This window comes from Lagopus muta, chromosome 7 (assembly GCF_023343835.1).
Source record: "Lagopus muta isolate bLagMut1 chromosome 7, bLagMut1 primary, whole genome shotgun sequence".
NCBI lineage: Eukaryota > Metazoa > Chordata > Aves > Galliformes > Phasianidae > Lagopus > Lagopus muta.
This window is the reverse complement of record NC_064439.1, coordinates 35,077,655-35,092,025: the sequence shown is the minus strand read 5'-3', so window position 1 is coordinate 35,092,025 and position 14,371 is coordinate 35,077,655. Positions and strand designations below refer to the sequence as shown.

The window sequence follows — 14,371 nt, the reverse complement described above, 5'->3', positions numbered from 1 at the left end:
AACAATGTTAAACATTAGGGAGATTTTATTATTTTATTCATTTTCTTTATCTATTAGAATCTTTCCCAATTCTTTTCACTTTCAAGAAAGACATGTTCAGCTTTGCTTTTTTTTTTTTTTTTCTTTCAAATGACTTCTTCACCTGCATATTTTCAAAAGATTTGATTGTCAGTGTGACAGCAAACAGTGATTTAGTGGTAAAAGAATAACAGAAAATACAACATCTATGTGACCCTAGCCAGGGGTTCTTTTCTAGATTCATAAAGAAATGAATAAAAGATAATAAAAAATTCCTCTGCCAAACTTTCTTTGCTATTAGGCATCACTTTGTTTTCCTTTTAATTCATTAGAGGCATAAATATTAAACAAGGTCAATGGAATAAAAGTTTAGAGAAAGGATCAGATGCCAAGATGCAACATCTTAAATGTTATTCCAGCTGTCAGTATAGAATATCAACACTGCACATTGGCATTACTGTAATAAGAGTTTTAATCTTAAAATATTAGTGATTTTCAACTTGTAGTCTGTGTTTGTATAAGTGCTTGCAAAACTGAAATAAGAAAAAGATGTGTTATAAATAACTTCATTGTAATTCATGGGCAAACTGTGATTGGTGTTTCAGAAAACTCTTAGGCATCCACAAGGTAAGAGAAGGATTGTGAACATTAAGTTCAAACTACTTTTTGAGAAATAGCAAGACTACCTGAAGCAATTTAATGTACATAAACAGTTAATCAAAAATTCAAATAAATTCTCAAACTATACAACTAAAATTCATTAATTTTCAAATCATGAAAGTATATTTCCTCTATCGCATTAAAACTTAGAAGTAAAACAAGCAACAACAACAACAATAAAACAACAGAAAAGCAACTCAACTCAACCCCCCCAAAAGCTCCAAATATATCTTACCAATGATAAAAAGAATTTCCACTGCAATGTCACTGACAGTTGTGCTTCGAGTTGTAGACAGCTCATCATGGCCAATAAAGCAAACATTGTAAGGTACAGTCACAGCAACATAAAACGTTGCCAGTAAAATAAGCCAGTCCCAGCCAGCTTTGAAAGTGCTAAAATGCAACAGTATGAATTTGGATTTTTTTGCATCTGAAACTTTGTATTCTGGAAATGCTGGTTTATCTACAAAAACATTCTGAAATGAGAAAAAAAAGTGATATGAGACAAAGCAATAATTTGATCATGCCAACATTTCTTCGAAAGTAGCTTTTTTTTTTTTCTACATAGGGCAAAGAAATATGATGGTCAAATGCATACAAGAATTAAAGATGTAAAATAACTTTCAAAACCACTAACATATGTGCAACATGTGAATCTTAGGCACATTCTTTGAGTTTTTCATATTTCCTGGGAGAAGTATTTTCTGTGTACCAAATGCTGAAATATTTTATCATCTAGTAAATCAGTGATTTGTAGTAAAATTGAATGGATATAACTGCGTCAGCTACACCTAAATTTTAAGTAGGTAATGATTATTAAGTACAGATTTATGAACAAGTGAGACAAAACCAGGCCTGCACTTCAAATAACATTAAACATATCTCATTTTCAGAGTGAAAGCAGCATTATTTTCAAATGTGAAAAGTGGCTGTAAGACATGGCATAAAGCACTATCATAAAAAATGGAGAAGTAATTATGGAAGTAATATTACATTTTAGTTGCACATTTCATTTAACTCTTCAAGCAAATGTTGCTTGAATTTACTTCCAACTCACATTTGACATGCATGATTTATACACTTGGGGCTGCCTTCAGGTTGTATGAGAAAGGTCATACTAAATATTTTAAAGCATAAGATTATCATCACAGCTGCTTCTATAAATGTGATTGATTACAAATTTTTTAACTATAGGAACCTCATATACATTCAAGGCAAATTGAGAGAGTGGAGCATGTGAAAAATATTTTTTCTGTTCTGAGCTGAAATTAGGGCTGCCTATACTAGCTAGACAATATATGAAGATGCATAACAGCTTCACAGATACATGAGTTAGCTTTCCAACAGAGTTTGACACAGCAACTTATTTTAGGAACCTCAAGGGTCCACTGAACTAATCACAAAAACTCAGCTTCTGAGGTTCATTGAAATGAGGCTCTGGTCCTAGAGAAAAAGTACATAAAGAAATAAAACATTACTGAAAATTTACAGTCTCCCTAAAGAAGTGCATTTGACACTACTTTTTATTGTCTTATCTCAATACTAGCATTAACAAAAGGTCTTTTCCAACCTTAGTGATTCTATGATTCTATGAAAATCTTTTTCTTCTTTACATGGTACTCATACTTCTTTAGACAAATGTTTCTGAAGATGAAATGTCTTTTGTGAATTTTGGGGCAGGAAGAGGATTAATGAGGAATGAATTACATTGAATCAGAAGGGGACTGAATCTGGCGAATTATTTTTTACTCTAGGGACTGAATCTAGCAAAGTATTTCTTCTCTTGGGTGAACTGTCGCTAAATGGCAACAGTTTTCTGCCAGACAGGCTAAAGCTTGGTGTACATGAGGACAAAATAAGAATGAAGGTATAGAAAGGAATAGATGGTACTGAAGGCAAAATATCCTTTCTACACATACTTCTAGATCTGTCAGAAAGTATTTTCAGACTAGCTCTAGCCTGGTCCAGTGGATTATACAGCTGCTAGCAGTTGTAGAAGATCTCTTGGTTTTGTTTCCTCTGAATCAGTACAGTTCATGAGCACTGAGATATTTATAAATCAAAGCAAAATTAGTAGAAATAACTATCTAATTTTCTTGAAAATTACACTCTTGATCTAAAACAAAATACTGATGTAGACTCAGTATAATAGGACTTAAATCTGTCTGCCTTCACTGTGAGATAATGCCTCATTTCATCCTGAGTCCTGAGGCCTTATTGTGAAAGTAGCAAAGGTCCCTCTTAAAGACTTCAGTTCTCTTCACAAATTTTATAAATGTTTATCTTTCATTTTCTAGGGTTTTAACAGAACCTCTTACTCTGATAAAAAGCAGCATATGCTTCATCAACAGTCTGGTGTTATTCACTAATAAATTTTTTTTCCTGTCATTATGCTTGTTTAATGCTGTTCCAGTTACGAAGACTTACAAGACAAGTGTCACTTATTCAGTGAGTTAAGATTACTTCTGATCATAATGGTACTCACAACGAACATAACAACTGCATGGCTGCACACTTGACTGCATTTGCCTCGTCTATCATATCTTTTTTTCTTTCAGCGATTCTTTTGAAACACTGACATCCTTACCTTCTTCATTCATGAATCAGAGGGACTGAATTCTCATTGCTGTTAGTGTCAGAACGTTCTTAATCACAAAGCTATGGTCATATTTTCCAAAGTTTGTATTTTTTTTTCTTAAATTCTTCTACTTATTTAACACTTAAATTTTTAAAACATTTTGTAAGATCTTTTTTTTAACATTTAATCTTTTTTAGCATATTTCTTTATTACAACAGCTTTTAACATTTAACATTTACACTCAGTTGAAGTGTATGCTGTTGTATGTTGTGTTGTCTTCTGTGTATTCTCATATTCTCAGTCTAACCAAGACTTTTCTGCTATTAATTTCTAATTTGGTAATGTATCTGCACTGTTCCTTAATTTTGGTGACCAACAGCTTTTCAGGGTGATCACATTACATATCCTTGGTCTGCTTTTTCCTCAAGATAAAAAGGGACTATCAAAGATTTTTAAACACATTTAACAAGTATTTTTCTCTGCAGTTAGGAGATCATGATAGCACCAGCAAATGGAGTCAGGACACTGTTTTTCTTTGATCTACTTTGAAACTGTATGTATCTCATTATCTCAGTTCCCTTAACTTAGAATTCTTCCCCACGTTTTGTCTTTTTACTTACATTTTAAACTTTTATGTCGAAGTGAAAAATATAGGAACTGATTTGAAGTAGACCATTTTGATACTAGTGAAATATAAACAAGAAACTAAATACTGTTCTGAAATTTTAAGACAGACTGTTTTTGAAAAACAGTTTGATTAAATTATTATTGAGATGTTCCTGAGGTAAAATAAATAAAAGCATTACTGATACATAAAGTGGACTGAAGTAAACAGAAATGAACTTCAGTATGCTTTACTCATCTTGTCAAAGTTATGATTAAGGCAATCTTCAGGTATCTACTGACCTCTAATAGTCTGTTTTTTAAAAAAGAAATGACAGTACAAAGCATGTTTGAAAAAAAAGAAGAATCACACCTACATTATTAATTTTTAATTTGTTCTTCTCTCTTCTTTGTAGGTGTCCAGAGATATGATAAAGGACAGCTCTGCTTCGTCTTCGTGCTGAATCAAAATGTGACCCTGCTCGTCCTCTTCCTTTCCATTTGTCTGTAGAACAGAAGCAAGAGTCCATGAAACATCAGGAAACTGCACTTCAACCTTTGCGAACTGAGCTACTTTCATTTTATTTATTTTTTTCTTTTTTTTTTTTTTTTTTTTGAGGGGGAGGGGAGCACCTGGATTTATTTTTTAAAACAAAACAAAACACACAGAATCAAAACAAAATCTAAACAAACAAGCAAAATTCTGTATTGCTTTGCATTTTAAAACAAACCACGATATCAGAATGTGTTAACTTGAAAAGCTGCTTATTAGTAGTAATATGCAATTTTTAATTTGAGGCTTCTGGATTTCTAATTTTCTTTTCACACGATCACAGGCATAATCACTTGACATGTTTTTTGATGACATGAAATCCATTAAAGAATGAGCACTGCTTTGAAAGCTTTGTGGTTTTTCTCTCGATTCAGATATCTATAATTGTAAATCATGAGATCATGTTTTTTCTTCTTGCTTATACAGCAGTAAATTCAAAGCAACTCCTGTGACTCTGCAATACATCATTATTCTGAAAAAAAGAAATTATGAGAATAAAGAAATAAGCTATCTGTCAAACAGGTTTAATTAAAGTCAGTTCAATGCATATTAATTAGGTAGGGAAGAAAAAACAGTACAGCCAGAAATAAATAACAAGCAAAATAGCTAAATCTTGAAACCTGTCTATGAAAGATCTGAATTCTAGAAAATTGATGTGTTTTTTGTCTCTTCAGAGTAGAAGCATAAACAGGGAAAAAGTTAGAATACCAAACTTTCCAAACTTCTCCATGAAGAAAGCTTCAATTAATCCATAGAAAAACCCTATCCATATGAGGATTTTTTATGTCAGTAAAGAAGAGAAAGGGTAAAAAAAAAAATAAAAAAAAAAAAATACACTGCAAAACAAAAATTAAAACTCAAAAGAAAACTATCAAAAGTGGAAGGAGAAGCTTCATACTTCTTACTGCAGATTTCCCATTTCTATTTTGTGCCTCCAAAGAATGAAAGTGAAACAAAGAAGGGTAAAAAAGGTTGGAAAATACTTACAGAATTTTTTAAAAACTTTATGTCTTAATGATCAAACTGTATAAAACATGAATTAAAAAAAAAAAGTGTAATTTTACACTTTATCTGCTTCTCTGAACAAAACAGCTGAGTCTGTTGAATTAGGTCTCCACTATAGGTTTGGATAGCTGTAGTATAGTTTTGCCGTTTCAATTTAAAATTCTTTTTGAAACTTTCTGCAGGCCTCTCTTTCTTTTGTTTCTTGACCTAGACAGCCATTCCGGATAAAGCCATTCAGTTCAATCTGCTGCCTCCTGAAGTAATCAATAAAACATGCTTCAGAAATGATACAAGCAGGCTGAGAAAGCAAAAAAATATCCTTGCCTAGTTTATGGCTGACAACATTTTCCAGACTCTTCCACCAAAGGCTTGGTCCTCACAGTGTCTCATACTGAATGCCTTTTAGGTCTTTAACTTACAAAGCACAAGGTAGACTTTGCTGGTGGGTGATAGATACAACAGCCTCGGTGATATGGAATGAGAACCACGTTGCATTGCATACAGCAGGCACAGTGCCTTCAGTTTGTGTTTTTTCAAATATTCTCAGCAGCCTCAGTAATACAGGGCTATGCTGCTATGGCAGTTATTTCAGTAGTTTCTTCTTCCAGAATAACATACAACATTCAAGCCATGAACAAACAATTGGTTTATGCTGTCAGCTTTGTTCTTACTAGCACCTAAGTTCAGAGTTGCATTTTATACGCCATTGGATTGATAATAATTGGTTTAGACAGATCTAATTTCTCCTACATAGGTTTAACATTCCAGTTGCTAGACCTTTTATTCATTAACATACCTGGATTGTGGAGCATAAGGCACTTAGAATCAAAATATCTACATTTTTTTGCATAGCAAGTGACTTTCATCACAGTGATTCCACCGTATGTAAGATATTAATGCTATCTTTTCTCTAACAAAATCCAATCTACTCCTAGAAACAACAAAGCAAGGATAGAAAAGGAAAGTGTAAAATTCATTACAAACTGCTATCGTTTTTCCCTTTAAGCTGAAAAAGATTTTTATGGTATTAACAATCAAAGAATACAAATTGGCTTTGTAGGTATTATATCATTAGACAATTCCATTACTAGAGCACGTCAATAACTCATAACATAAATCAGTTAATGAAGTTTGTGATTTCTCCTACTTTCTGATCTTCCTAGTGCCTTTAGGAAAAGAGGTAATGTTAATACTTACTAAACTATTTTGTTCACTGCCTGCATCTTTGATATGTGTGTGATTATTATCAATAACCTTCACTCTGTTCCATATCTGTTTACTGATCACTATTCTGAAGAAGACAGTTTATTTATTTTTATGAATATAAAGCTGTTTCTTCTTAATACTTAAAAATTATTAGATGTCTGACAGATTTGTCTTTTCATTGCTGTTTTTAGGAAAAACAAACAAACACCCAGTGAATACAACCATCAGCAGGAAGGTACTTTAAATGCTTTTATTTGAGCATGAGATAAACATAAAATCAAAAGGATTTCTCATCTCCTCAACTGCTGTAAGAAATTAGTGTTCTAAAAAAAAGCTTGTTAGGGGCTCCATTGCCTGGCACTTCTACACATTATCCCTGTGTGATTATAATCCCTACTTTAAAATAGGAAGCAGCTTTGCAAATTATCATTAACCCCCCCTTTCTTTGATGAGAAAAGTGGCAATATGTTTTTTCACACCTTGTGATGCCTTTCTCTGTTATGCTTTTTTTTTTTTTTTAAATGAGATTAACTATAGCAACATACTCACCACTGTGACAATCTCAGAAGTCTTTTCTAAGAAAAGCAGCTAACTCCTCCTCCTCTCTGTCAGTCTTAACTGTACTCTCATAAGACCTTGAGAATTCTTATAAACTTGTCAGGCCCACAGAAAACACAAGAAAATGCAAATGCTTTTTTAATGGTTGGTATTTTTTGTTTTATGAGGTATAGAGGGGGAAGGTCAAACAGTCTGGGGATTTGCTCTGGAAATACATGCACACCTGAGTAACTATCCACATAAAATAGTTCTACTGCAAACAGTGGAACACACATAACAGACTGTGAGGCTACAGATTTGGATCTCTCAGCAGTAGCTATTGAAACAATAGACTTAACCACCCTGGGCAAGACCATACTTGCTTTATTATTTTATTTTTAAATCTATACAATTATTTATATCCAACCTTAACCACCTGCTTGCCACAGCTGTTCTGTTTGCTTGTGTAGCTGATAGGCGAGGGTAAGATACATTGACTTTCCTTCATACATTGTAAATATGTCCATATAAGCACACTACATGCAGCAAACCTGACCATCCACCAGATGGATTTAGGGAGGATAGTATAGATGTCTCAAAACAACTTGCAAGGAAGATTTCTGCAGAAAAGCAGTGTGTTACAATGTGACGATTCTACTTTTACATGGACAATCAATCCTAAAGTGCCTACTAGCTGGGAAAAGTCAACTTCTTAGGTTTATTAAAAAATGTATTTTATAGTTCTGTAAGTAGTTTTGCATAAAGGTGCAGCACAATGATAATAAGAAAACTTTTTATCTTTGGATGTCCGAGGGAAGTACGTGGCACAAACAAAAATTTTGCTAACATACACACAGAAATGGATAAGTTAGCAGATGAGCTAAACACATTTTTATATGTATTTCCTTATTTAAAACTGTATGTTACTGATGAACTGAAACAGCATGAAATGCCAGCTCTCAGAAAGAAAATTTTGTCACGAAAGTTATATACTTTCTAAATATATGAATGAGATTCTAATTTGAACAACAACAACAAGGTAGAACAGGACAAACAGATACTCTTTGCTTAAAAGCTTCCAGGTATAGAAAGACTTGAAGAGGTCCATGATAATGCTCCATGTACATGCTGAAGCACTGTGGAAAAGAATGGTAATGTCAGGACTTCAAACTACCTCCATCTGGGCCCTCCCCTTCTCAAATCACAGAAGTGGCACGATCTCTGCTGCTGCTGTATTCTCCACACACTACACAAAATTTTCCTTTGCATTTCTCTAAGGGTAGAATAATCGAGAGACTTGGCATGATTGCACAGTGAGATGATGTTAGCTGGAATATTGTTTGTTTTCAAAACTGGATTCAACAAATCATTCATTAAAGGATTTCTCAGTCACTTTCTAATCTTATAGCCATGCAAGGCTTCCTGTAAAAAGTGCAGTATTTACTTTTTCCTTTTAAAACAAGTATTGAGAAACTCCCATCATAAGATAAGGAAAACCATAGCAGAAAGAGTCTTTCTTTGCACGGATACCCATGAGCAGTCTACAACATGCCACAGAATAAATCCAATGATATCTACAGGAAACACAATAGTATTTAATCATACGCAGTATCGTGAAGTCAAAATTCATTTCATAGACAGTTTCACCCCCCAAAAATAGGGACAATATTGGAGTCAAATGGTATGAATAGATTTTGGAACAATATAAAAAGCTTCAAAAGCGAGACTTTGTGGAAAGGTGGTATGACTGTTTCCAGGATTTTTAAAACCTTTTTGCTAACTCTGGGGCATTATTCTCTGGGATAGAGCACATCAGCAGTAAAGAACAGATACAAACCTCTTTGGTATTAAGACAGAATAAAAGCAGTAATACACATTCTTTCTGTCAAAACCAGCCAAATACTCACAGAACTATTAGCTAAGTTATTAAGCTCCAGGATAACCTCTAGCCACTTCTCCGTTAACTGATTAACTGATTTAATAAGATATACTGAAAGCACATACCAGCTGAAGAGCTATTACAGACCAATTTTTTTACACAGGAAGAATAGTAAGATTTTTATAATTTTAATACTATGACTTCAGGTAAAATTCAACGGTCATATTATACTTGTCAGATAAGCTGCTGACTACTCCAACATCAAAAAAAGAAAAGGTGTGGGGTGTCAGAGTCAGGGGAAAGTAACCCAAATATTTCTGTCCACTTTCACTTTGATCATTGAAGGGTGTACACTTTTAAATAAGAAAATAAGTGCTCCTTTTCGGAAGCTGGTATTTGTATCTATCACATAAAATTTAGAACAGAAAGAAAAATAAAAATTCAAGTAGACATTTATCAGCTTCTTCAACGACAGACTGAAGTCCAGCAGAACTCTAAAGATAAGCTGATTTTAAACTATTTCACTGCTACAACCTGCTCCCAGGTTTCTCCTGAAAAGGTACAGTCTGTTATAGTGAAGTAACAGATTCAAACTCCAACATAACTATTGTGTTACTGCATTGAAAAAGTTAACTTGCCATCTCATTACTGAGGCTGGTAAATTATAGTTTTCTCACTAGGATTCTAAAGCCAGATCTGTCACCTGTAAAAACAGTATGCTCAGGACAACTTGCCTAAAGGTAAACTCTAGGAGATTTTCATTTTTTCTTTTCTTTTCTTTTTTTAAAAAGTAGCTTAAAGAGCTAACTTGAAAAAACTATATTTTTGGCTTCATATAGTCGCTGGAATACCAAGAAACTCTCTCTCAAGGAATGAGATTTTCAGAACAGGAAAGTGAAAGGTGATAAAACAGTTTTACAATTTTAATTATACAAGGTACAGTGAACAGCTAGCAGCTGTAAAACTGTCTTAGCTACAGCCAGACCAAACTTGCTTTTGACAGACATTTTTACTGAGTCTTCACAGGACTTCAAAGTTGCTCTGAGGAGAACTTCATTTGTGCATGAATTACATTTAGTATAGCTGCAACTACAGGTGAATTCTTCAAATGTCCCAAATCCCTTCAATTGTATTTCTGAGGACAGAGTACATGTGCAATATGAATTCTAATCCTCATGATATTCTAATTCATAAAATCTAAGACATTAGGCTATGTCTAGACTCGAGAAATGACTTGAAAGGCATTTCTTACTTTTCCAAATATTCCAACAGAAATAAGACATTATAAAGGTTTTCACAGCTAACTCCCTCCAGCCCCAAAACACAACATACGACATACAAAACTGTGAAGAGCTTTTCTAATTGGCAGTGCACATACTAAACACAGTGACTGTTTCTTTCATGATGTCTGCTATCAGTCTGAAATCCTTAAATAGCAAAGTCTAAAAAGAAACACTGCAGACATTTTACACTGTTTATCATCAGCCAAGTCCAACAAACATGAAACCAAGAAACTGAATAACAAAATATTTAAAACAAGCTAAAAAAAAAGAAGAAAAAAAAACCCAACCAAAAAAGAAAACAAATCAACAACAACAACAAAAAAACCCCTACGGAGCTCATAATTTGCAAACACAGTTCCATGTAAATGTGAAATAACTTTACTGTGATGGTAAAGAACTGGGACAAGCTTTCCAGAGAGGCTGTGGACTCTCCTCTGAAGATATTCAAGAACCTTCTGAACATTTTCCTGCTCAATTGACTCTGGTGAACCTGTTTTAGCAGGGGAGTTGGACTCGATAATCCCCGGAGGCCTCTTCCAACACCTATGATTCTATGATTCTGTAACTCGACTTAAAAGAGAAATCAAGGAATACTTGCATTAGTTTACTAGGATGCAATAAGTCAAATGAGCTATTTGGCTGCTAATGCATATATCTTATCGTTATTACAATATATTTCAGAGAACATATTGCCTTCTTAATGTTTTCCAAAGAATCACAGTTTGCTTTTTTGTTGTTGTTGTTGTTTTGATTTCCACATATGGCACAAAGGATGCCCCTTGCTCATGTTCAAAACATATCCCTTGCTGCTCTGAGAGCTGCCACTCATTTAACACTTGGTATAAAGCTAAACTAATAGCCACAAAGATCAACACTTCTAAAGATTCTGATACAACATATTTGCTTGCATAGAGAAGGCAGAAAAGGGAGAGAGAAAGCATCTATATGCTCATTTGCATGTTCAGGAATAAAGACTTAGGTGTCCCCTAGGTGTTTGAACTCTTATGCACTAACCAGGATAAAAGCAGTTTCTCTTTACTGAAGGCAAGAGATGCAAATTCTTCCTACTCTGATGGTCAGCCAGGAGCAAAGTCATCCCAGAGAAGATGTAATAGAGTCATTAAAGGACAAAGGTTTCCACAGCATGCAGTTCCTTTGAGCAGAGGAGTCAAACTGTTCTATCCTACTCCTTGCATCAACAGAACTGCATGGTGCATCCTGAAACAATTCTACCAGCTTTAAATAATGTACATCTAGGTGAGTGCTTCCTGAGAAGCATAAGGTGTTCTGAAACTAAAGTTTGTGCTCTGAATACTCACTGCTGTAACTTAAGCAGTCAGGAAGTAGCTGAAAGTAATTAGACAGAATAATCAATCTACATATTACAGATTTTGTTATAAGAACCTACCCCTGCCTACAACAGGCATTTTTTTAACATAAAAATATGAAATGCAAAATGGTTGACATGGGGTTTTTCACTTCTGGCCTACTGAAAAGAATGCCCCCTCCTTCCAATAAATGATGCATAATCCAAATAAAGCTGATTTCTATGAAATTCATACAGGCCTAAGATTTAATTGCAAGTGAGAAAAGGCCAGCCTGTTAACCCATAACACTGTAACTGAGTTTAATCCATCAAGTAGTCCAACTTTTCATTCATATTTACTGCTGGGATAAGAGCATTTTTGCCAGGAGGCAGGCTAACTTGATAAGGGAGCCTTTAAAACAGAAGTTACAAGGGAGAACAAGATGGTGTAATCCCTAGGGAGAAAAAAAAACATATGGTAAGACAGCATAGGGGTCAAATAACAGGCAAACAGCTTGCCAATCAAAACTTGTATGTTCTGGTAGCCGTCTACCTGCCTGCAATGTGCCCTCGTGGTATGGAAGGGTAACAGCATCATGAGCTGCATCAGGAGGAGCACTGCCAGTAGGCTGAGGGCTAGTGAGATATATCCTAAATGCTTGGGGCAGGCATGGGCTTCTCTGTACAATATTGAATGTTGCAGTATTGAAAGCAAAATGACATTATTGAAAAACTGTGACCTCTAAGAACACTGCCATGATAAATGGTGAATCAGGTAGGGGAAGGAAGAAGAATGGTTAATTAGGTTTAGGGAAAAGAAAAAAAAAAAAGAGGCATATGAGAATTGTTTGTAACAACACTTCTTAAACACTGTTGTACACATTTTTCCCTTTTTCTCATCTGAAAGCCTCAGAACAAATTTAATGGTTCTATCCACTGGTTGAAAAGGCTGATTTTACTAGAAGTAAAATATCTGTTAAGTTTGTATTAAAAACGAATATTATATGAGTATTATATTTTATCATAATACTTTGTATTCAAATGAAAACGTCATTGACAACTTCTGGCATTTGGGCTGGGTAAAGGGAAATATGTGGACTTTTGCAGATACATTGGCAGAAAGGAGCAACTGAAGTTGTGTGAACAGATGAGATAAAAGAGACAAAAGTTCTGCAGATCATTGAAGAGGATATGAACTCTTGTGGTCTGTAAAATAAAAAGACAATCCACAAGTAAAAAGAAAGCAATAAAACAGCTTCCATTAAGCCAGGAGATAAATATCAGGATGATGTTATCGTGAAAGTACAAAGAGAACAAGATATTACATAAGAGACGAACAGTATCAAAGATGAGAAAGAGTGAGCCTGGAAAAGACTATTGGAGATACAACCTGAGAATGCCTCAACAAAAAATATTGGTGAAATGCTAGTGGTTCTACAAAAAACTTAGGAAACAATGAATATGAAGGAATTTTTTTAGGTAAGCCTTCTAAGAAACATAGAAATTAAAGGAACTTGGAATAACTTCCCATTCATAAAATCTAAGTGTAAAAGATACACCAAAAAATACCATAAAAAACTCCATGTATCTCATGGAAAGTATCTATGCATTCCCTTTTTGGTTCCCTAACCTCTGAAAAATTATAAGTATTATTTAGCCATAAAAACTGTGAAAATAAAATCCAATAATATAACTGATCATTGTGCAATGGATTTCACTCACTGAACATTAAAAATATTTTTAAATACATTTAAACAGAACACACACCCATATTTATGTTAATATGTGGTACATGCTACATGCCTGTTAGTAGCTATGGATTATATTAATCTATGGATTATATCTAATATGTCTATTATATCTAATATAATATATCTATGGATATATATTAATCTATTATTTGGAGCTCTAGCAAATCTTTGTATTGGACAATGAATGAAAGAGAGCAGTGTAACTATGACGCTCAAAAAACTGCATTATCAATGTTTGTTTCAATTCACACAAACCTTCCTTTTTGTCTTCTGCAACAATCTTCACTTTTGTGTCTGTTATATCTTTGAAAGAGGCCAGAAATAGTACTACATCTCCTTTTTCATTCTTTATAGGAACAATATCCAATAGGCACCAGAATGAAGACCCTGTAAGGATAAAGAATGAATTTAATTCAAACAGCTGTCATTTAACAGAGATGGGGGAAAAAGTGAATGACTAAATCTGCAACTAATGTAATTCTAAAAAAAAACCACAACCCTTGTTTAGGAGGTCAGTCATCAGAAAATCACAGATGTTCAGCTCATGTAAATCTCTTTGCATCACTGGTTGAAGCTCAGTAATACTGCTTTCTCTGGAAGTAAGGCATTAATTTAAATGCAAAATTTATCTACAAGGATCATTAATAGAGTTTAATGAAGCTGCTTATTCCTCTGAAACCATACTTTCCTTTGAACTCTCAACTGATGTTACTTATTTTACTGGAAGAGTTTTCACTTTGTTAACTTGACATCTGAAGCTTTCATGTTTACTATAGAATCATTTTATCTTAATCATCTGACTTGATACTCATTAAAATCTCTTGACAGGGACCTGATATTCAGAGCATCATTCCACTAATTCAAAGATATTTAAACTAATCAGACATCAGACTTAGAATAGAAATTGTAAATTCTTTATTCAGACTAATATAATCTAAGAAATAACTAACTCTTTGCATATCATAGGTGAGATTTATAATGCCATATACCAT

At 33.9% G+C, this 14,371-nt stretch overlaps 1 protein-coding gene across 2 annotated transcripts in view; it reads right to left on the bottom strand.

Annotated features, from left to right (window-relative positions):
* Positions 1-14,371, bottom strand: part of KCNH8 (potassium voltage-gated channel subfamily H member 8) — a 98,587-nt gene that overhangs the window by 70,136 nt on the left and 14,080 nt on the right. For both annotated transcript variants that reach the window (XM_048951474.1, XM_048951475.1), the window contains exons 2-4: positions 13,635-13,766; positions 4,237-4,364; positions 914-1,154 (exon numbers count right to left, since the gene is read on the bottom strand). In XM_048951474.1, the coding sequence (XP_048807431.1) occupies positions 914-1,154; positions 4,237-4,364; positions 13,635-13,766 (501 nt within the window). The remainder of the gene's footprint in view (positions 1-913; positions 1,155-4,236; positions 4,365-13,634; positions 13,767-14,371) is intronic.